The sequence below is a fragment of the Drosophila sulfurigaster genome, chromosome 2L (genome assembly GCF_023558435.1).
Source record: "Drosophila sulfurigaster albostrigata strain 15112-1811.04 chromosome 2L, ASM2355843v2, whole genome shotgun sequence".
Taxonomy (NCBI): domain Eukaryota; kingdom Metazoa; phylum Arthropoda; class Insecta; order Diptera; family Drosophilidae; genus Drosophila; species Drosophila sulfurigaster.
The window spans coordinates 13,235,750-13,258,150 of record NC_084881.1 but is presented as its reverse complement, the minus strand read 5'-3'; the positions used below and the strand labels follow the sequence as shown (position 1 = coordinate 13,258,150).

The following is a 22,401-nucleotide window of genomic DNA, read 5'->3' as shown; positions in this document are numbered from 1 at the left end:
CGCTGACGTCGCGTATCGATCGCGACTTGTGACGACCGTCGTCGGTGTAGGTGAAGAGCAGCGGCTGCTTGTGCTGCCAATCCTCATGCGCTTCGTCCGCGCTGCGGCGCAAGCGGACATGTGGATGCGGTGCCGGTTTTAACGAACGCATCGTTCGCACCTCGACGAGCAGGCCGTAGTTCTTTTGCGGTGTAGCCAGCCACCGATCGACGGCAGGTTGCACGTCCAGACTGAGCGTATCGGTTTGATTGAGACGCACCGTCTTCGTGTCCAACAGCAAATAGCTCGGCTCCCGATGGCCCCGCACACCCACCCGCGTGATGTCATAGACGAGCACCTGGTAGCGTGTCCGATTGCGATTCACCTGACCACCAGAGATGCTCAACGCATCGCGGGTCAACTGCAGCTCGGCCGCCTTGAGCTTCTCCTCGCCGGGAATGCTCTTCACATCGAAGTGGAGACGAAACCGATGATGATGTGGAAACCGATCGTCGATTTTACTATCTGTAAAAGTTGAGAGATAACATAGAAGAGTCGAGCATGAGCATGATGTATATAGAGAAGTGCAGTTGTGTCTTAAACAAATTCAAATCATTTCAATATAAAATTATACAAAACAATATATAAAAATATAAAACAAAAATCAAATAAAACAGACAAAGTAAAGTTAGCTAGCTCAGCTAATTTAAAGCCTAAAAAAAGGTAATTCATTTAAATCGTTCAAATTGAGTTTTATGCTAGAAAAAGTATATATTGAAATAGCTTTTAAATTTTAAAAGAATTAATAATACCAAAAATAATAACACTTGAACTTGGACATTAACTTTAACCGATAACTTTTTTAAGTATATATTGAAATAGCTTTTAAATTTTATAAGAATTAATAATACCAAAGAAAACCTCTTTAACTTTTACCGATATCTTTTTTAAGCAAGTTCAAGTATATATCAACATTTTTGAAGTTATGAAATCTTCAAACTAGTTTTTACATCCTATAACATCATATATAATTTCCTTTTTAGTATTGCAGAATTGATGAATTTTAGCCAGAGCAACTAATTTTTTAAATAATTAGCTTCTTTATTTAAGTGTCGAACCAGTACAGCAAGAAAAAGAAAATAGTAGTATAACAACACAGGTAAAAAAATGTTTATGTTTTTGAAGTTATGAAATCTTGAAACTAGTTTTTACACCCTAAAACATTATATTAAATTTCTATAATTAAATTATTAATCCATACAACTAACTTTTCAAAAAACTCATAATCTAACTCCTTAGTCACTTGAATTGATTTTATTATATTCACTTAAATTCTAGGCTTTAATGATATCTATTATTATTGAGAACGTATAGCAATCATTTATATATCTCCTCTAACAAATAATTTTAGTTTACCACCAAGTCATAATACCCTGCAATCTGCAAGTGTGACGGGTATACAAAAAAAAGGACGAAATCACACGTTCCAGTTGTCAGATTGTCAGGTTGTGTGAGGCGAGCCTTGTTTTACGACTGGCGCCTGCTGCAAAAGACCTGACCCACCCACGGGGTTGAGCACGATTACGATTACGGTACGGTCATGGTTATTGGGTTTATAGTTGGGTTCTGTCTTCTGTCTTATGGGTTCTGTCTTCTGTCTTCTGGGTTCGGTTCCGTTCCGCTGCAAGGTGCAAAGTAGTTGCCCTCTGGCTGGTCGGCTAAATCTTAATTTGAATCGAGCATCGAGCACAAATTCAAGTACCTCTCAGCCAAACAAAAGGGCACAAGTCGTAAATGCTGTCGCCCTCTCTCTCACTCTCTCGCTCACTCTTTTGTTTGGCCATCTCTGTCACTCCTTAAGCCGAAAGTAGCTCGGCTTAGACACTTGGCTTTAGACACTTGCCAACAGCAGCAGCCAGCAGCTACCTGATCTGACCAACTACCATATATCTCGATTTATCTCTTCAATATCTGAATCTATCTCGCATATTTATCTATCTATCGATGCGGCGGCCTGTTAACTGCTTTATTGTTGGACATGGGCTATAATCCTATGGAAAATAATGCGAAATACGCTTTAATAATAATTGTTATTTTTACAAACACTCACCGACACTCACACACACACACACACACTGCCTTGGGAATACAATATAAAAGCCATTTGGCGCATGCGCTAAACGTTCCGGGTGTAATTCCGTAGAAAAATTTCAAGGTCACATTTGGGTTAAGAAAACGATGACACAGGTAAAAGGACTCACATCATGTGTGTCCTTTTAGCCTGTCCTTTCATTTGAAGCTGCGGAATTTCCGCGTGATTTCACAGCGCTTGCGTGAATGATGCCCCGAAAGACCAAAAAAATAAATGCCAAAGATACAAATGTATCTTTAGCTGAGCCGAGTTCAGGTCGCATCTATTATATGGTTATGACAGCAGCAGCAGCAGCAGCAGGTATGCAAATCGCTTAGATGAACCAAAATTTCAGGGGAAAATCCTGGATTGCTCTTCATTCGCGTTTTGGTAGCGGAAAGTACGCGTTGCACTTCAATTGCCACGACATTGCGAAAGATGCAACTGCCACACGAGTCGAGCAGGTGGAAAAACAGGTCACACGGCACTCATACATATATAGCTAACGAGTGTGATCCTTGGGGAAAAAAAAGTAGCTCAGCTAGTTCTATATAGATTGCTATATCTAAAGTTGTCTTTGGTAAGCAGTTCTTAAATAAATGTAGTTTCCAAATCTAGCATATTTAACATAGAATCAAATTCAATGAAGGTAATTCAAATGTTCTCTAACATTTTTTCAATTTCTGAACATGAAAACTGTACTACAACTTTTAAATGTGTGGATATAAATTCTAGAATTTTCAACAGAAAAGTTGTGGGATTTTTATTCCGTGAGAATATGAATTGAGAAAATAGATTTCTAAGAATTTTTTCAATTTATGGTGAAATAGCTTAAAGATTTTCCAGACTAACTTTGATTATATAATAAAATAATATAAAATTATGAATTCCTATTTAATTAAAAAAATGATTTTAGTTACTTGAACTTCATAATAAATAATAAAATTATATGAAATTATGAATTCCTATTTAATTCGTAAAAAAATGATTTTAGTTACTTTAATTCCATAATTATAAATTAATAATAAATTGAGTGCTCTTTTCTTCCCTACATTTTTAAGAAACTATATTTTCAATCTTAGCAAATAGTAGAATTTATATAGCTTTATAGACAGTTTGAAAACTCACCTTTATGTGTAAAACTTCTGACTGTGTTTGCTGATTTAGTTAATAGTCCCGGTCGAGGTATATTGACGGAATCAAGTTCGTGTCCCATCATTTGGGCGTAGAGTTTTTTCATTGCGTCCGGTATGATGATTTTGGATCTATCGATTTTTGGCGGCCTCTTCATGTTGAACAGCGAGAGCAGACTGTTTTCGATTTCGACTAGAGTTGAGGGATCTGGTTTCACTTTGTCCTTGATGATCTCCTTGCTGCTGTACGTGGCTGGTTCATCCTCCACGATGATGGCGGCCGCAATTCCCGGCGCCTCGAATTCCCCCAGCACTGTATCCGTATTCGAGTACGAAACGTAGTTGGAGCTTGTTGAGATGGCGGAGGAGGAGCTCGATGATGAAGCGGTGGAGGCGGAGGAGGAGGAGGAGTGGGTTGTGGTGAGCGCTGGATCCAAGACAAACACATCCGCAATGGCGGATTTTTGTTGAGATTCTGTGGATGCTTTGTGTCTGTGTTGTTGTTGTTGTTGTTGCTGCTGTTGCTGTTGCTCCTTGATAGCCATTTTGTTGTGTGTTGTTGTTGTTTTAGCGTGTTGCTTGTCGTTAGTTAAATTATGTTGCTTATGCTTATTTTTGATATTTTTGGAATTTTCTAATTGGTCTGTTCTTGATTTATGCACTCCGATAAACTGTTTGAATTCGGCACTTTTGTTGCTCTTGCTCTGCTTCTTGCTTTTGCTCTTGTTGTTGTTATGTTTGTTGTTGTTATCACTATCACTGTTGTTGTTGTTGTTATTGTTGACGATGTTGCTAAGTCGCAACTCGTTAAATGGCTTAAATGCTTTAGCTAATGCTGTAGTCGTTGTTTTAGTATTTATTATGGCCGTTGTTCTTGTTGTTGTTGTTGTTGGCGCTATCGCTGCGATAAATCTCGATGATATATCCTCGGTGCTAGCAACTTGAACGATCGTTTGAAAAGTCGCCAGCACTGCGAGGAGTAGAAGCCATGCGCGCATGGTCGCTTGCAACTCTGAAACGATACAAAAACATAGGAAATTGTTTAGCATTTGTCGATAGGGTTAAAACGACGTCGACGTCGTTGCTGATGCCGACGTCGCAGTCGCTGTCGCTGTCGCCTGCACACACCACACTCGCACTCACACGCCATACAATTCCACTCAAAGAGAGCGCTCTCTCTCTCTCTTTGCACTCACTCGCTCAATGAGCGTGTGTCGCATTGGGCATGCGCCTGTGCCAGAGCGAGACAACCAGTGTGCCGTCGGCTGCCCAATGCGTCTGCGTTGCCCAGTCATCAGCACTGCGTCTCTCTGTCTGGCCCCAGGCAGCGGCGCTCTGCTCAGCGAGAGAGCGCGCGTCTGAGCATTAGCGCAAGCGAGGAAGAGCATTGAGCTATTTTACGCTCTCAGGTAGAGCTCTGTGAAGCAGCAGCTTCCTTAAGCGCCTGGCCCATTTTAGCCCAACGTTTAATGGCCAACGAAAGGTGCGACTGTCTGTCGATCTGTGTCTGAGTCTGTCTGTCTGTCTGGTAAATGGCTCAGCCAACAAAAGAGGGCGACAAAAAAACGGCAATCGAAATGTAAGTAGTAAGCTTAACACTTGCCCTCCGCGACCCCACCGCTAACCAACCAAATTGAAGAGCCCACAGTTCAGTGGAGTTCAGTGTTGAGCTCAATTCGACGCTTCTGTTGCAATCGCGGACATTGCACCTTTTCGGCGCTGACACACGATCTGTGGTATGCAGCAGCGATTTGTGTCTACGCTTAGAAATTCAATACAAAAATACACAAATACAAAAGCTAAAGCTAAAGGGGCGGGAGAGAGAGAGAAGGGGAGGGAGAGGAAATTAGAGAAGCTCAAGCGCAGAGCCGTCATAATTTTATTGTCATTTATCAATAATACAATAATTCAATATATAGACGTATATATAGTATTCCCCATGTAAGACGAACTTATCGCTTTAGCTTTGATTTATACACTTGGCGGCATTTTCATTCGTTGGACAAAGGAAATCAAAATTTGGGAAAAGAAAATCTACAAAATTTGTGACTCGAACTTATCTTGGTAGGTGGAGAGTTGTGGGGAGGGGGGCGAAATTTATGAAAATTATTAGAAGTATTCTATATATTTTTGTTTGTTGCTTGTTATAGGCAATAAATTTGTGAGATGCTATCTCAAGATGAGCCCGAAAACGAGCATGGTGGAAAATTAGAGTCAGCAGCAGGCACCTTAAGCAGGTCTACGTGCCCCGCACACACACACTTCCACGCACACACACACACACACACAGTTGCACGCACACACGCATTGACTTGGTGTGCTGCGGCACAACAAATTACATGTTGTTTTTCACATAAAGATTAACATCTTATCTTGCACTAAAAATTTGTTATATGACAAGGCGCTAGGCGCAAAGGAATTCGGAATTTCGTTATAATCGACAACAAATAAATGGAGAGAGAGCTAGAGCTAGAGATCGAAATGGAAATGGAAAAGATGGCACACGCTGGGGGGTGTCCATAGAACATAACCCATCCAGCGACGGGGGTTTCTCTCTTTCTCTCTCTCGCTCTGCCCTTTCCCTTGCTCTCAAGTGAGCAGAGATCTTTCGCCTCTGATAAGAACACAATGAATATTTTCCCAAAAAACATACGAGAAGGGTGAATGAAAATTTTGATTTTCATAAATATGCATTGGTTTTTTGGTTTATTAGATTCTGGGGTTTTTATGCATTTTCATAATTTGTTTTATTTGTTGTTTTTAATATATTCCCCGAATCATAATCGAATTTCAACCAGGCTGTGTCTCAACTACCTGTGTGGTTCTCTCCATATATGTCTTTCTATGTTATATATAATATTTCTGGTTCCGGGGGTTTCCCCTGCGTCCAAATGAATGCCAGACTCAATTGGGAATTTCCAGGCGTGCTGCCATTCAGCAGAGTGCCGAGTTACCTCTGCAAAATAACCAAATAACCAAATCAACCCAACCCCTTCCTCACTTTACTTCCCCTAGTGAGAGTTGTGAAATTCCGCAAGCTCTCGCTAAAGTTCAAATTTCAGTCAAGTTTATAGGTTTTTGTTTTTTTTTTTGGTAAGCGTAAAATGCAAACGCAAAAATGTTTCGCAAATTGACACATTTTGTTTATAGTTTGATTCCGGTTGCCCAATAGATATGATATATCATTGCCATTATGATGTGTGTCACAAACATCGTCAGCACTTTTGTCTCTCTCTCTCTCTCGCTCTCACACACACACACACACACAGAAAACACTCACACGCTCATACGCAGCCATAGATACAACGTAGAAGATACAGATACAATGGCTCTAATACGACTGCAATCCATATTATGTTGCCTGTAATTTATGTGCCAGGACATTGACATCCTTTGTGGCTTTGTCCTCTTGCCGACACTTGAAAATACACAAATACTATAAAGCAGACGAAGATCTGGCCTATAATGCGAACGGGACTTTATTGTAAGCCAACAATGTCGATTCCGATTCCCAGAATCGAACTCCCTCTGACCAACGACTTGTTACGATTATGATATATTGATTGTAACATATGAGACAGTTTCTCGCGTGAAAATATTTTGATTGCCAAGCAGTGAATTTAGTTGCTGTGTGATATGTGGGAACATTGGAAAAACTGAACAAAAACTCACGCCTGTTTTTTATGCTGGGAATACTTATTGGAGATTATTATATAAAAGATTCTAGCAGGTGAGAAATAAACCAATAAATTGGGGAAGTTCAGTAAACAAAGATACAATAGTAATAGTAATAGTAATAAAATAAAGAGTAATATGGCAACTCCTTATTATATTTTTTGCGCAAACATAATTACCAAATTAGAAATAATTTTTAAAGAACTTCTAAAAAAATTGTTTAATTTATAATCTCTATTGATTTGAAAGTCCTTAATTACTAAACTTTTCTCTTCATGAATGTATTTATTATTTTTATATAATAATAAAAATCGTTAGGCAAGGAAAATTAGGCAAATTAAGTAATATATTGTCTAATCTTAAGTTGTACTATATATTGAATAATTATTCGTAAATTTAAAGAGCTTATTAATATTCTGTTAAAAATATTTAAAAATTTACAGAATAATTCAGTTATATAATGCCTTCAATTCGTCCGTTTCTATTAAAAGAAAAAACCGAAATTTTCCAATACCCCCCAAAAAAGAAAATGAAAAACTGAACTCAGACAAACAGTTGAAGAAATGGTATCAAATGCTAGCGACTGATTATGCATATTGGCATTGGATCAGGGTCTTGTCTGGGTCTTCGATGTTGTGCTGTGCTGTGCTGTGCTGTGCTGTGGTGCGGTGATTGCTGTGGTTTACTTCGGTTTTTGGTTTTGTGTGTGCGGTTCTCATAAGTTCACGTTTTTTCTTACAAACTCAATTTACATAAGCTTAGCGACAAGTGAGACTTTTTGGCGGGGGCTCCACTTTATTTGATAGTGCATTTAGAGTGAGAGAGAGGAATGAAGAATGCACAAGTGGAAGAGAGAGAGAGAGACACACACACACATAGAGAGACGAAACTCACCTCAGTCTTATAAAGTTTCCTATGTTGTCGTATCTCGGGATCTAGACTTTGCTTGTAGTTTATGCTTAAAACATGTATCGTTATTTATTTATTTATTTACCATTTACGTTATGCTTTCTTCTTTTTTTTTTTTTTGATTTTTGATATTGTAGGCCGCGTATATTGATCGATTGACTGACACTTGGGTGCGCACTCTCCGATTTATAACGAATTTACGATGTTTGGCTTTCAATGTGTTATCTGCAGTTGCAGTTGTTGTTGTTGTTGTTGTTGCAGTTGTTGTTGTTGCAGTTGTTGTTGCTGTGTTGCTTTGGTTTAGATATTTGCACAATTTACAGCTGTTTTCGATATTGTTTTTTGTTGTTGTTTTTTTTGTGGCTACCGTCCAACGGAGGTTTAACAAATAAATCACGCTTTGTCAATATAGCAAGTATCTTTCAGTCCGATCGAATAATCTCAGTGCCTCAGTTTGATCAGTTTTCGCTTGCGATAATTGTATAGGAAATAGATGAAGTTCTTGTTGAATATTTTATTGCCGCATTCGAGGCGCAATCGCTGTTGCCTCCTCGTTGTTGTTGCTCTTGTTGCCGTTGTCACAAGTTGTGTTGCAGTTGCAGATACGTATCTGGCAGATACACTAAGCATTGGCACTTTGTTGCTTTCTGGTTTTTTGTTTTTTGTTTGTTTGCTGTTCAATTCACCGACAACACTTTACATTCAATTTGCGATTTATTCACGCGCTCGTCTCTGCATCGCGCTCGTGTTTGTATTGTTGCTGTACTTGTTGTTGTTGTTGTTGTTGTTATTGTGGTTGTTGCTGCTGCTGCTGCTGTGAGTGTGGTTGCTGCTGTTGTTGTTGGTGTTTCTGCTGACGGCACAGTAATCCACATATTTTCCAGGTGACAACAAACCAAATGCCAAAATAAAAATCAAAATGCAAAGTGAGGCGCACGAAACGTTTAATTTCGACGATTTCTATTTGTTGTTGTTCGAGTTGTTGTCGCTGTTGTTGTTGTTGCTATGCAAATCCCGAGCTTGTAGTTGTATCTTTTGTTTGATTTGATTTGCTTTGCATTTTTTGTGTGATTTTGGTGTTTTGGTTGTTGCTTTTGATTTGTTTTTGTTTTTTTTTTGGTTTTTGTGTACAAAATTTGTAGTTCGTGTTTCAGGGTTTCCCTTTACAACTTGTCAGTTGACATTCCAGCGATACACACACACACACACACACACATACACGCACTCACACACACGCACATCAACTACTATTGCATTATAGATTGATGGATCATACATTTGTTGTTGTAACACACGCGTTTTATTTTGTTGACGAGTTAATCTTTTGTTTCTTTGTTTCTCTTGTTGCTTTCAAGTTTAGTTTCTTACGCCAATTTTGTGTGTGCTCACTTTTGTATTAACTTGAATTTGGCACTTGGCGTCGTCGTCGTGGTTTGTTATGCGGCTCTCGATCTTCGACTCGATGACCAGCAAATAGATTTCAACTCGATCAGCGCTGTGGAACGACTAACGCCTTCATGTCTGCCTCTACCTGATTCGAGTTACAGGTAACGACACACGACCCGACCGACGAACACCGACAGCACCGAGTACACGAGCCGAACAGCCTTCGGCTCGACGCCTTCGTGCAGTGAGTGGAAACACACGAACACACGAGTGTCTCGCTCTCTCACTCTCAGCGCTCTCACACTGACTTTTTAGTGGCGCTCTCTCTCTGCCACTCACACTCTGCTGCTGCTGCTGCTGTTGTTGGCTGTCTGAAAGTTTAACTGTTGTTGATAATCATCATTATATGATGATCACGCATCCATCTCGTTCGAAGTTCCCTTTGCCACTGGCAGCCAGCGCGTCGTCAGTTGTGTGTGCTTCTTCTCCGCACTCGCGAGTCGCGACTCGCGACGCTCACGCCAAATTGAGTGACACTTTGAGTGATAGTTGCAAAAAGCTAATTGAGTCGCTTACGAATTGAGTGCTGAGTGTTTCCTACAAACTTAAGTGCGCGCTCTCTCTATCTCCCTCTCTCTCTCTCTCTGTCTCTCTGGGTGGCTTATAAGAAAATGGAAGTGGCCATAGAACTTTGCCAAGGGTTTACTTGAACTTTTCAAACTTTCAAGCTGATTTCTAAATAATTTAACTATTTACTTTTCTGTGAATATTACTTAAATATTTTGGGACATGTTTGATTAATTATTGTTAATGTCAACTTACAGTATTTTTATATGTTTCAAGGGGTTCAGTTGCCTTTGCCAAGTTCAATCAGTTGGCATCGAGTTGGAACTCTTCTTTGCTCGGGGAGTTGCACGCGCGCAATGAGCCAAGTATAAAACCAAACTGTCTCGTCTTGCCACAACGCTTGCATTCCTGGGGCTGTGGCAGCCAGCGAGGGCCCGGAACGAGCGAGACACTGAATCGCTATCCCTGTCTCTTTCCCTCCCACTCTTTTATCTCACGTTTTTTTTACAGTATCTCGGTGTGAGTGTGTGTGTGTGTGTTTAGGTAACGAAATCCTTAACACAACACACAAAATGAAATCAAAAAGTCAAGAATTAGTATAATTTTATTGGTTGGCAAGAGGTAAAAGCAAAGGCGAAGAAAGAGAAGAGCAGAGCAGAGAAGTCAAGCGAAGCGAAGCGAAGAGCAGAGCAGCGCAGCGAGAAGAAGTCAGAGACGCCTTGTCAGCCATAAGAATGACACTCGCTGACTCTTTCACACGCGCACAGTCAACGAACAGACAGTGGGACAAGGGGGACAGACGAAGGGGAAGAACATCGAGAATACCAATACAAATGCAAACAGCTAAGAAATGCATTTTCAACTGCCTTTTGCCTCTCTCTCTCTCTCTCTCACTCTCTTTCTCTGTTTGTGGAGATGACTTGACACACCCGCGCCCAAGTTGCCAAGTTGCAGCCACAGTCAGAGTCAGAGTCAGCATCAGAGTCCGAGTCTCGGCCCAAGGCAGCCAACGTGACTGCCACAAAGGTTGGCCAACAGACCTTGTTGTCTTCTCCTTCGTCTGCCTCTTCATCTCATCTGTTGTTGTTGCTGTTGTAATTGTTGCCAAGTTGCAAGCAGGTGCTGCAAGCCAGCCACAACGACGCTGCCTTCTTCTTGGCCACTTCGGCTAAGAGTAGGTGGAGCCGTCTATCTCAGGTCTTGTCTTCGTTCTTCTGCCTTTGCCTTGAACTATACGTTAAGTCAATTTTAGCTCTGCTTATTTTCTGCTCTTTATTTCTGACTATTTTTAATGCATTTTAGGAAATACCAGACTTAATATAGTAGAGTTCAAGTTAATGTTTTGGGAGAAAGCTAAATTAACTGAGCTGCAATTTAGTATTCACAAGAATTTCAAAAACTATGTCAAAACCTATTAAATGAACAACAAAAATCTCATATTGAAAGAACAATTAGAAAAAGAGAAGGAAATTCTAATTATTAAATTCAATGATGATGAAAATTCTTTTACTTTATCTTAACTCAAACTTGCATAAGAAATAAAAACATTGAACCAAAATCTCATAATGAATGAACAATTATATTAGAAAAAAGAGATTGAAGGAAATTCTTATTATTAAATTCAATTAAGATGAAAATTCTTTTACTTTAACTTAACTCAAACTTGCATAAGAAATAAAAACATTTAACTAAATTAACACATATATGCTTTGAATTCGGGAATACTTTAAGTAACATTAGAAATATACTTTAAATTATATTTGCATAGCTATTTTGAATAATATTGCATTAACATATAAAAGTTTTTTAATACAAAAAGAATACTAAGTTATTATTATTAAATGTGACTTTGATATAAAGATGTGGAGTATAGAATTTTAAAAAGTAAAAAGCTCACATCTCCAAAAGAATTTTTATAAGAAAAATACTAAAGAAAAACGATCAATTAATCAAATAACAATTGTTTTTTAGAATAGAAAAACAATATTGTAAAATTGCAAATACAAATTTGTATTATTTTTCCCAGTAGTTTTCCAAAACTGTCCAGACGTGTAATGTGGAATGCTGTTCAGCATCTATTATAAATCTTGTGGCACGTATCTTTTTGTTCTTTGAATTTTTTTTGGTGCCGAGCAAAGCTGACTGTCGACTGTCCACAGTGTGGCACTTGGCGACATCAATGGTCGCGACGTCTGCAACTTAAGCGTTGCCAGACATTGTGGCTTTGCTTACCACATTGTTGCTGCTGCTGGCGCCAAAGGCTGCTTAAGTAGCCGCAATTGCAGTCTCAGTCTCAGTCTATATCCTGCTGCTGGTCAGCGCTCACTTGACGCCGTCTGTTTGCTTCTATAGCATCATATTTCTCAGACAGATCTATGGAGAAAAACTAAGAACAACCGGAAGACAAGTATGAACAAAAGATGGAAAGGGAAACACAAAAAAATAGAAGAAAAGAAAACTCCATTCGGCGGCGCATTAAGAATGTCGTCGCTGTGGCTGCTGCGGCTGCGCCAACGAACAGACTTGGCTGAATGTCTGAATGACTCTGCTGTGTGCTGTGCTGTGGTGTGTGCTGTGGTGTGGCGGGTGATTCATGCTGCGATTGGCGGATGAGAGCAGACAGAGCGATGAAGAAGGCGGGCTCCAAAACGAGAGCCCAGATCCTTTTGTATGTTAATCGCAGCCGCAACACGTAGACACGCCGTTGGCCCCGGGGCCATGTCTGTCTCCCTCTCTCTCTCTCTCTCTGTGTATCTTTCTCTCTCTGTATCTGTGTGTGTTTGGGTCTTCTGCTGTCTGCTCCTCCTCCTCGTTGTGTGCTGCTTATTCTTTTCAACTTGTTGTGTTCCACTCTCACTGCATTCTCGCCAGATAAACAGATACTTTTCGACTTCAGACTTCTGCCCTCTGCTGTCTTCAGTCTTCTCGGTATCTGTGTGTGTGTGTGTGTGTGTGTCTGCTGTCTCACTTTGATGGCGCTGCAGAGAGCTGCTCAATTCTTAATGGCATTTAATTGCCCTTCGCACGGGCTGGCTTATCTCACGCCCTTTGTTGGACCACCAGAAAACGTTGCACAAATTTCTCATTTGCCAGGATACGTTTTCTGCCCTTTTTTCGTATGAATATCCTTGTACCTATCTGCAATCTGCAGGCACCATCAATATTTGCCAGCCCTGTAGCGCCGGCGCTACTTTCACTGCTAAAGACATCGCAACAGCGGCTAAACTAAAAGAATCCATTATCAGTTGCAAGTCTGTTTTGGTCCGGCGTCTTGCAGTGGCAGCTTCATTTATCAACTGCGTCCCGGACGCGTGTGTCATTTATAACATCCTTGGGCAGTCCAGTCCAGTCCAGTCTGGGCAAAAACAGTTGGAAAAACACTGCCCAGATTGTTTGTTACCTATTTGCAGCACTGCGAAAAACTGCTTGAGACAGTTGATTTGAATTCTTGTGCCTTGACCACATCCACATGGTTCAGGTTCAGGTCGAGAGCATTCGAATCCGGCACAGCAGGACGATCATGTCGATCCTTTTTGTGAGACAGACTCAGCTCAACGGGGGCGGGCGGGTAAATGTCCAGACGAGAGAAATGAGAGAAGTGAGCCGAGATGGGCGACACGGGATGAAAACAAGACTGCAGCCAGGCTATTAGTCAAGGAGGAAGTGTCTTCTCTCAATTTGAGAAAAGTGATGCAGTAAACAGAAGAGTAAAAGTTGTTCTAAATTTCTTCAGCTTTATACATTTTTTAGACATTTGAAGTTCCATCTGGTTTATTCTTCATGTTAAGTGTGATTTTATATATTTGTATTACCTTTTAATATAATACATAAAAGAAGTAAGAAAGTTACAGTCGAGTGTGCTCGACTGTGAGATACCCGCTACCCATTTTTAATAAAGACAAAATATTGCGGTATTATTTTCGAAATATACCAAAAATACTAAAAATGCTGAAAAATATACCAAATGGTATGTTTGGTATATCGATGCAGTACACCATTCAAAATAGACCATAGACTTTGTCAGCCAAAGCAACTCAGACCCCTAGCAAGTAGGCGTTTTTGCCCATACAAATGTATTTCTTTAATAACTTCGACAAATTTTTATCTCATCGCAACCAAATTATGAAATCAGGAATCATAACTACTATATTAATTATTGTACATACCAAAATTCACAACTCTAGCTTTAAAATTACGCTTGTTATTCGATTTTTTTTATTTGCAGGGGCGGAAGTGGGCGTGGCAAAAATTGGAAACAAACTTCATCTGCGTGGAAACATAACAAATTCTGTCGAAAACAAATTATAGCTCTATCTCTCGTAGTATCTGAGATCTAGGTGTTCATACGGACAGACGGACAGACGGACATGGCTAGATCGTCTCGGCCGTTGACGCTGATCAAGAATATATATACTTTATATGGTCGGAGATGCCTCCTTCTACCTGTTACATACATTTCCTGCCGGCACAACGTTATAATAATGAAACCGCTAATGATAATACCAACGTTAATACTAATGTTAATGACAATATTGCTTTCTAATGCGGATATAGCAATGATAAGCGAACTCTACAAAATGTTCATGCTTCAACTATCCTAATGTTGAATAAAACAAATATTGCCAATGCTAATGATAATTCGAATGTCAATACTTGAACGCTAATCAATTTCCAATGCTGAATTAAGCAAATAATATTAAAGTGTATATTTACCTACCCTTAATACATCATTATATCTATTAATTCACAATTCAATAAATTTCACCTGTCCACCTGCAACTGCAACTGCATCAATGGAACCTCATTAGAGTCCACGACGCATCTAGAATTTCACAAAGCGCTTTGTTCTCGTTTGCAGCAAATGGAACACAAGATGTATCTGTAAATGTATCTGTATCTGTTTCACTGTTTTCTGTTTCGGTTCGCTGTAATATAGTCAGCTAATCAATTATTGGAGGGAACACAACAAAAGTTGGTAAACAATCCTCGCCTCGGCACGTGGACATCATTGAGTGAGCGCCTTTCACTGCCACTTTGATGGAAAGGTGACAGTCAGTCAGTCAGTCAGTCAGTTAGTCAGTCAGTCAGTTAGGCAGGCAGTCAGTCATTCATTGTCGAGGCAGGGAGAGAGAAGATAATGCACATCACAAAGGAATCAGAAGGAGGGCAATTGTCAAGCCAAAGGGGAGGGCAGCTGAGATGAAGATGAAGATGAAGTTGAGGTTGAAGATGAGGATGAGGATGATGTTGAGGTTGTTGTGGTTGAGTTTGAGCATGAATTGTTGCTCGACTGGGTCGATTGTTGTTACTGTTGTTGTTGCTGTTGGACTTTTGTTCAATTAAAACGTTATTATTGTGTACCTCAATGACTGCCCGACTGACTGATTGACGCATTGACAGATTGACAAAGCAGTGGCAAAGCGACTTCGACTGGGGACTCAAAGTCTAAGTTGCGTTTTGTGAAAGCTGATCCTGGCTAGCTGGCTAGCTGGCTATCTGTCTGTTTGTCTGGCTAGCTAGCTGGCTGGCTGGATGGTTGGATGGCTGGAAAAACGTTTTGTAAGCCCGCTTCGAGCCAGTTTTCAGATCTTCTGTGGTAATTTGATGCGATCCGTTGCTCGTTTTACCCGCTGCCCGTTGTCCCGCTGCTGCAGTTGTTATTATTGCCGTTGTAGTTGTCATTGTCATTGTCATTGTCATTGTTCTCTTTGTTGTTCGATGCGTCGTCGTCATCGTCGTCGTCTGTCTCTCACAAAACAGTTTTGTTTTGTTTGGTTTGTTTATATCGCAGCCCAACAGCCATTAGAGACCAAGCATGCAATGCGCTTCTTGATTTATTCGATTTTGTCTCCCAAGTAACCCGATATTCTCCCCTCAAATAGATGGTCATAGATCTCGTCTCGATAAGTTCAATATCAATATCAATAACCAAATTGATTCCTTTTTTTTTTTTATTAGCGCCACTTGGCAATTGTTGTATGAGTTTCTGCCTCTTCAGCTGCCTGCGGGTGGCTCCTGCCACGATCCTAGACCAAGACGATAAGTACTCTTGGTCATCTCTCTCTCTTTGGCCATGTGGCCAGGGCCACTTCACTTATGAAAACAGTTTGAATTCAAATTAACACAGCAGGCAGCCCGCATAAGCATTAAAAGTCAATTGCAATTAAGTTTTATTTCGGCACCAAGTTCTTCTCTCTTCTCAATTCAACTCAACTCAACTCAACTCGGAGTCGGAGTCGACTTCACTTTGTTGGCAGCAGCCAGCTTCGAGTTGTTATGTGTGAAAATATCAAAGGTGGATATTAGCTGCCTTCCTGCTCAAGTGGTTACAAATCAAATCGTTGGCCATGTAGCGCCATCGATAAAACTTAATGGCCGCCATAACTGTTAGTTCTAATGGAGTGAAGTTAGATGCGGCTACACTCAGCGAAATTTGAAAGTACTTTCAGATAGCTTTTAAGTAAAAGAGAGAACTTTATTTGTCAATGCAATTATTATTATTAGTTTTTTAAACGTCCATAGCATATTTTATTTTTGTTTTTAATTTTTTAAATAAAATGTGTTTTATTTTTGTTGAATTTTAATTTTAATACGTACAACTTTTTTCTTTGTTTATTTAAATTGAAAATATAATAAAGATTATCATACGAAAAATGTAAAAATAAATATAGAATGACTTAATGTGTAGTGACTGTATAATATAATATATAATATAATAGAGTTATAAAACTCAATCTGCTGTTGCTTTTAAAAAATATGTTACAAATTAAAATGGATCCCACAAAAAAATGATTCTAAGCTATTTTTATTTTACACAGACCTTAAATAAATAAATGCAATACTAGAAAAATCGAGCCAATAAACTTTTTTTTTACTGATTGTCAAACTTTCTCTAAGCTCAAGACTTTAAAATCCACTTGCATTATTTTGTTGAGTGTAGCTTTAAGAGATTTGTATGCAGATTGAAATTGTGATTGGTATTTCAATTGGGAATTGCAGCATGTACTAGTAGTATGTAGTATGCAACAGCAACAGCAGCAGCAACACAGCATTCAAATTTATTACTAATTGGGTGTGAATTGGCGGCAAATGGTTTTTGGGTTGAGTGCAGCATGCAACATAATCGAAACGGGTGCTAATTGATAGGCCTTTGATCTGAGGCCAGTTCACGTACTTGCCACCACTATTTATTTACAGCAATTGTACGGCAACATCGCACCAACAGCAACAGCAACAGCAGCAGCAGCAACAACAACAAATCGTGCATAAAACAAACAAAGACACAGACAGAAACTGAATCTCAATCTGAATGTGAATGTGAATGTGAGGCCTCAATCGAGTGTCTTGAGAAAGCACTTTATGTAATCGGCCTGTAAATGGGCTCGCTGGATAGTTAGGAGCTGTTACCAATCCGTTAACTGCACATCAAAATCATCATTAACACCGCGACTGCAATTACATGCGTTGCATGCTGCATGGGGCACAAGTGTCAAGTGCCACAGAGGAAACATCAAATTTTATGATTTCATAAATATTTGGCAGTCGTCGCAGCATAGAAGAGAAGGAGTACTCTGTGTTGTTGTTGTTGTTGTGTTGTGGCATGCCACATCATTTGAATACCCCGAACACAAAAAAAATAAGAAAATGTTGCAATCTTGTTTATACAAACTTTCAAACACACAACACATTAATTTACTTTGTCTTTGCTGTAAACACACACTCTTTCACTATGTGTTGCACTTGATGTAAATACACAGAGCAATACACACACACACACAGAAACACACTCGCACACTCAATTTTATAGGGCTATGGAGAGTGAACTGTGTAATAAACTAATTTAAATGGCGCAATAATCGCCACTTACATAAATGTTGCACCATTTTTATGATTTCGACAGCATCGATTAAAGTTTATTAATTCAATCGCCAAGCACAAAATATAATAATCTTCCCTTGCTTCCCAAGCTTTGATCATTATTGACTCGTAATATTCATACTTTGAATAAATCTCGAACAGCAGTGTTGCAAAGTCATTGAAGATTCTAATTTCATTTCTAATACGTAAGCGATTTCATTTCTATATCGATTAAAGTTGATTAATTTAATGGTCAAGCACAAATTGATCTTCTCTATTCCCAGCTTTGATCATCATTGTAATATTTATATTGTGAAGGTCATAAATCTCCCTCAGCAGTGTTGCACAATGTAAGAAAATTCCTAGTTACATTTTTAACATGGAACAAGGAACATTTCCAGCATCGACAAAGTTTATTAATTTAATGGCCGCGCATAAAGTCATCTCCTCTTTTCCCTGCCATGATCATCTTAGACTTTTAATATTCATATTTTGAAAAGCATAAATCTTCTGCAGCAGTGTTGCAAAATGCCACTGAAGTTCCTAGTTTAGTTTTTAGCACGGAAGCAGCAGCAATCAACTGTCATTGGTCTTTGATTTGCTGGGTGATAAACTTGGCGATGTTATCGATCGATGTTAGGGACATATGCGATAGCTCCACTCACTTTACGGCCTTACACATAAAATGTGCAAGTGTGCGTGTGTGTGTGTTGGGTGTGTGTTGCAGTTGCAACTCTTGCCAATCCAAACAAATCTCAAATTGAGATTGAGGTGAACACATTGTTGCCTGTTGCCAAGATGATAAAATCACTTGAGAATCTGTCACCTTGTCGCTCATAAATTTAACCACAGAGCAAGAGAGAGAGAGCGGGAGAGTGAGTGAGAGGGAGAGGGAGAGGGAGAGGGAGAGGGAAGATTGGGTTGTTGGAACGCATTAAAGTTTACATAGAACGCGTAGTCGTAAATTGTAAACAAAATTATTGCAGCGATTGCCAAATTAAGTGCAACTGAAAACCGCAAAACTGAAATTCAATTTGCGAAAATTACAAACTGTTTGTTTGTTTAACTGACTGTTGATGTTGTTGGAGGCATAGAAATTGAGTGTGGCAAGTGCTGCGCGTAGTCGAGACTCTTGCCTATTTATAGTTACATCAGTTTACGATTTGTTATTATTTTATAGGCGCAATATCGGCGCAAAAGTTGATGTACTTGCGCTGCTCTTGTTGGTGTTGTTGTTGTTGTTTATTTATAAGTGCATGTTTGACATTGAAAATAATTTATAAACTTTTGCAGCACAATTTATAAACTATGCTCGATCGGCAGTCTGCAGTATTCGCATTCATTCATCGCCCTGGATTGATTCCCATTCTGCGGCTCATTATGAATGCAATTGCAATTGCAACTGCGACGCAGATGTTGACTGCCACAGCAACAGCAACAGCATTTAACTGTAGACCAAAAATGGTTAAAGTCATTCATGAGGCAACCAAAGGCTCGAAGAGAGAGAGAGTGGGAGAGTGAAGCACGGGAAATGGTGGCAGCTAAAGAAGCCGCTGATTGATCAGTATGCAACATGCTTGAGCAGCCGCAATGTTGCAGCAACAATGCGATGCTGTTCTTCTAGGCAATTGTTGCTGCGACTGCGGCTGTTGTTGCAATGTCGTCATGTTGCCAGCTGGCATCTTGTAATGCAACGCATGACAATGAACGAGGCGAGGCGATGCGATGCGAGTGAATGGCTGGTGCCACAGTGCGTATGAATGAACGACAGCCTGGCTCCGCTCATCATGCGTCGTGCGTCTAATTTCGCATGCGCAGCCTCAGCTTCAACTGCTGCAACTACAACTACAACTTCAGCCTCATTGCCAGATCGCGTGCATTGGACATATATGGCAACGGGCGCGCATGGCGCACGTTTTAATTAGGATAATGAGTTGTTTCCGGGCAGCAGCCAGAGACGGTGGCAACAGCAACTGTCCGGGCAGCTCTTCACTTCATTCACTTGACCAGTTAGTTACCTTGCCACAGTGCCACAGGCCATAAAAGGCTGACGCTTTGGCAGCAAAGGCGCTCGCTCGATTCTTCTTTTCTTCTTTGCTTTGGAATTACAAATCGTTGTAGGTTTAATTAAAAATTAATAAATTTATGAGTTGCCATCGCATTAGCCATGCCAATTGAGTGGCCAACAACTGCAGCAATGCCGCAATGCCGCAATGCCACAACAAAGCTGCCACAACAGCCATTGATTTATGACTCTGGCAGCTTCAAGCTACAGGCTAAGGCTCAGGCTCAGGCTCAAGCGACTCCGTTGAGACTGTCAGGCGTCTCTCCAGCTTCACTACAGCATACTCGGACTCTGTGCTGGCTTTGGGTCCTGGCGCTCACACACACACACACACTCACTTACTAGCTCACACACACACACGCAAACACTGAACGAATGACAACTTCAAGGAGCGCCGCTTGCCAACGACGAGTGATGTGCCCTTTGGCCACTTCAGTTGACTAATTACCAACTCTACCATGGCACAAAAACACTTTTTGTTGAACACAAAATATTATAGGTTAAGTTGCAAATATATCAGGGGGAAACGTGACTGTAAAATAAAGGTTTAAGGTCTAGGAAAATCAAACCACTAAATTAAACTCCTTTTTTGTAACGTTTGATATTTTTATTAATATCTATATGCTAATGAATATTTGATTATTTTTATATATGTAAATTTAATGTAAATTTCTAAAAAAATGTCAACTATTTCTAATATCAATAACCAATTAATTTCAATAAATTTAGTTTAAATATAATTTAAATTTATTTAATAAATACGCTCATATATTTTAAAATGTTAAATTGGCATACAATTTTTATTTAGTACTTTAAAACTTTAAAAACTTGCGAAATGGAAATATTAATTCTAATAAAGTGTTCAAACATAAAAATAAATATTTATATTATTTAACATTAAATCAATTTAATTTATTATTTACATTATCTGAATAAAGACACTAACTATTGATGATATTTATATCAAAATATAGGTTTAAATTTTTCATATATAATAAGTATTGATAAAAAGAAAATCAAATCAAATTAATTTAATTCATTATATACATTAAAGACACTTACTATTGATGATATTTATATTAAATTATAGATATTATTATATCTATTAAATATGTTATTGATAACAAGCAAATCAAATTGTTAACTACCCTGAATGAATGTGAAGATTATTTGCGTAATTAACCGCTAGCTCAACTCTGCAATAATTCTAGCAGTAATCTCAGTCTCTGGCTTCCACTGTTCATGTGTCGATTGTTGCAACGTCGGTGGGCTGCCACCGGGGCAAACACACACAAGTCGAGAAGTTTTGGAACTGGACTCCCAAACAAATACCAAATATTAACGTTCGGTATTTCAACGCGCATGTCCCGGCGCTAAGTCTCGTCACAGATCTCATCTCAGTTGATCTCCGAGATCGCTGGGACTCGTGCTCTTGCTACCTTGTCGGCATTTCGGTCGGGTCGGGACGGGTTGGTATTGATCTGTTGGAGGTTGGGGTTGAGGTTGAGACTGTGCTGTGGCACTTTGGTGATGTTGTTTAATTGCCCCTCTGACAGACGCACGCATGTCAGTCAGAGGCGCTTTGCGAGTGCTTCAAATCAAAGCGAAAATTGCAGGCAGCAGCTACAGATACAGATACAGATACAGATACAACTGTAGCTACCAGCTGCAGATACTTCTGATTGTGTGTGTGTGTGTGTCTGCGTTTGCGTTAATTTTTTGTTTATTAGGCGGTAAATATCAAAGTTGAGCATAAATCAAATGTTGGCTTCTACATATCGCACTGGCAATAGATTCAGATACAGATACAGCTACAGATACAGATACAACTATAGCTATAGCTAATACTATTCAGTTGATGTCCATGTTCTTGTTCTTATTCGTGTTCTTGTTCTTGTTGTATTGGAAACTTTTGATTTTTTTTTCCAATTTTTTTCGGCTGCGTTAATTTGTACGCTCCACAAAATGCAACATGTATCTTGTATCTTGAATCTCACGGTCTGTTTGTTTGTTTGTTGTTGTTGTTGGTATTGCAGCTTCTATTCGTACTCGCAGTAGCCAATGTTTGTTTGTACGCTCAGTTGGCCTGGCCGCGGGGTCTGTTTAGTTTCAATAACCATTTTCCAATTAACAACAAACGCGTGTTTTTCACGTTAATTAATACAAAACTTTTTATCAATATTTGCAATAAAAATCAATCAACAGCATTCGCAATTAATCAACATCAAAAGGCGGCAAAGAGGCCCCAAATAGACCTCCAATGGCCAGGCTAAATACAATGTTGTTATAGCTCTACATCGAAATACAGACAGTCGGTGAATATATAGTATATAGTAGTATATATACATATATAACATACATGCGCCTAAATCAGCAACAACATTTAAATATTCACAACAAGTTGCTGCCACGCGTTGCCTGCTTTCGGCACTTTTCCAGCGAAAATCGTTTGTAGTTCATTTCCATTTTCATTTTCATTTTCGACCTTTGATACAAAGTTTTTGCTCATTTTTGGCTCTGACTTTACTTTAGCTTCCAGGTAATGTCTATTGGCTATTAAGTACATTTAAATTATTGTCTTATTGATTTTGTTTGACTTGCCAGCAATTCGAAAGAATTGTGAATACACGGAAGATTCATTCGCTCATTCGTTCTTTCGTTTTCTTTTGAGGAGGATTCACTCAATTTACGAGTATGAA

The 22,401-nt window shown here is 39.4% G+C and overlaps 1 protein-coding gene across 1 annotated transcript in view; it reads right to left on the bottom strand.

Annotated features, from left to right (window-relative positions):
- LOC133849427 (protein decapentaplegic) overlaps nt 1–22,401 on the bottom strand; it is a 43,032-nt gene that overhangs the window by 1,608 nt on the left and 19,023 nt on the right. Inside the window, 2 exon segments of the mRNA XM_062285506.1 lie at nt 2–504; nt 3,239–4,255. Coding sequence (XP_062141490.1) covers nt 2–504; nt 3,239–4,255 — 1,520 coding nt within the window.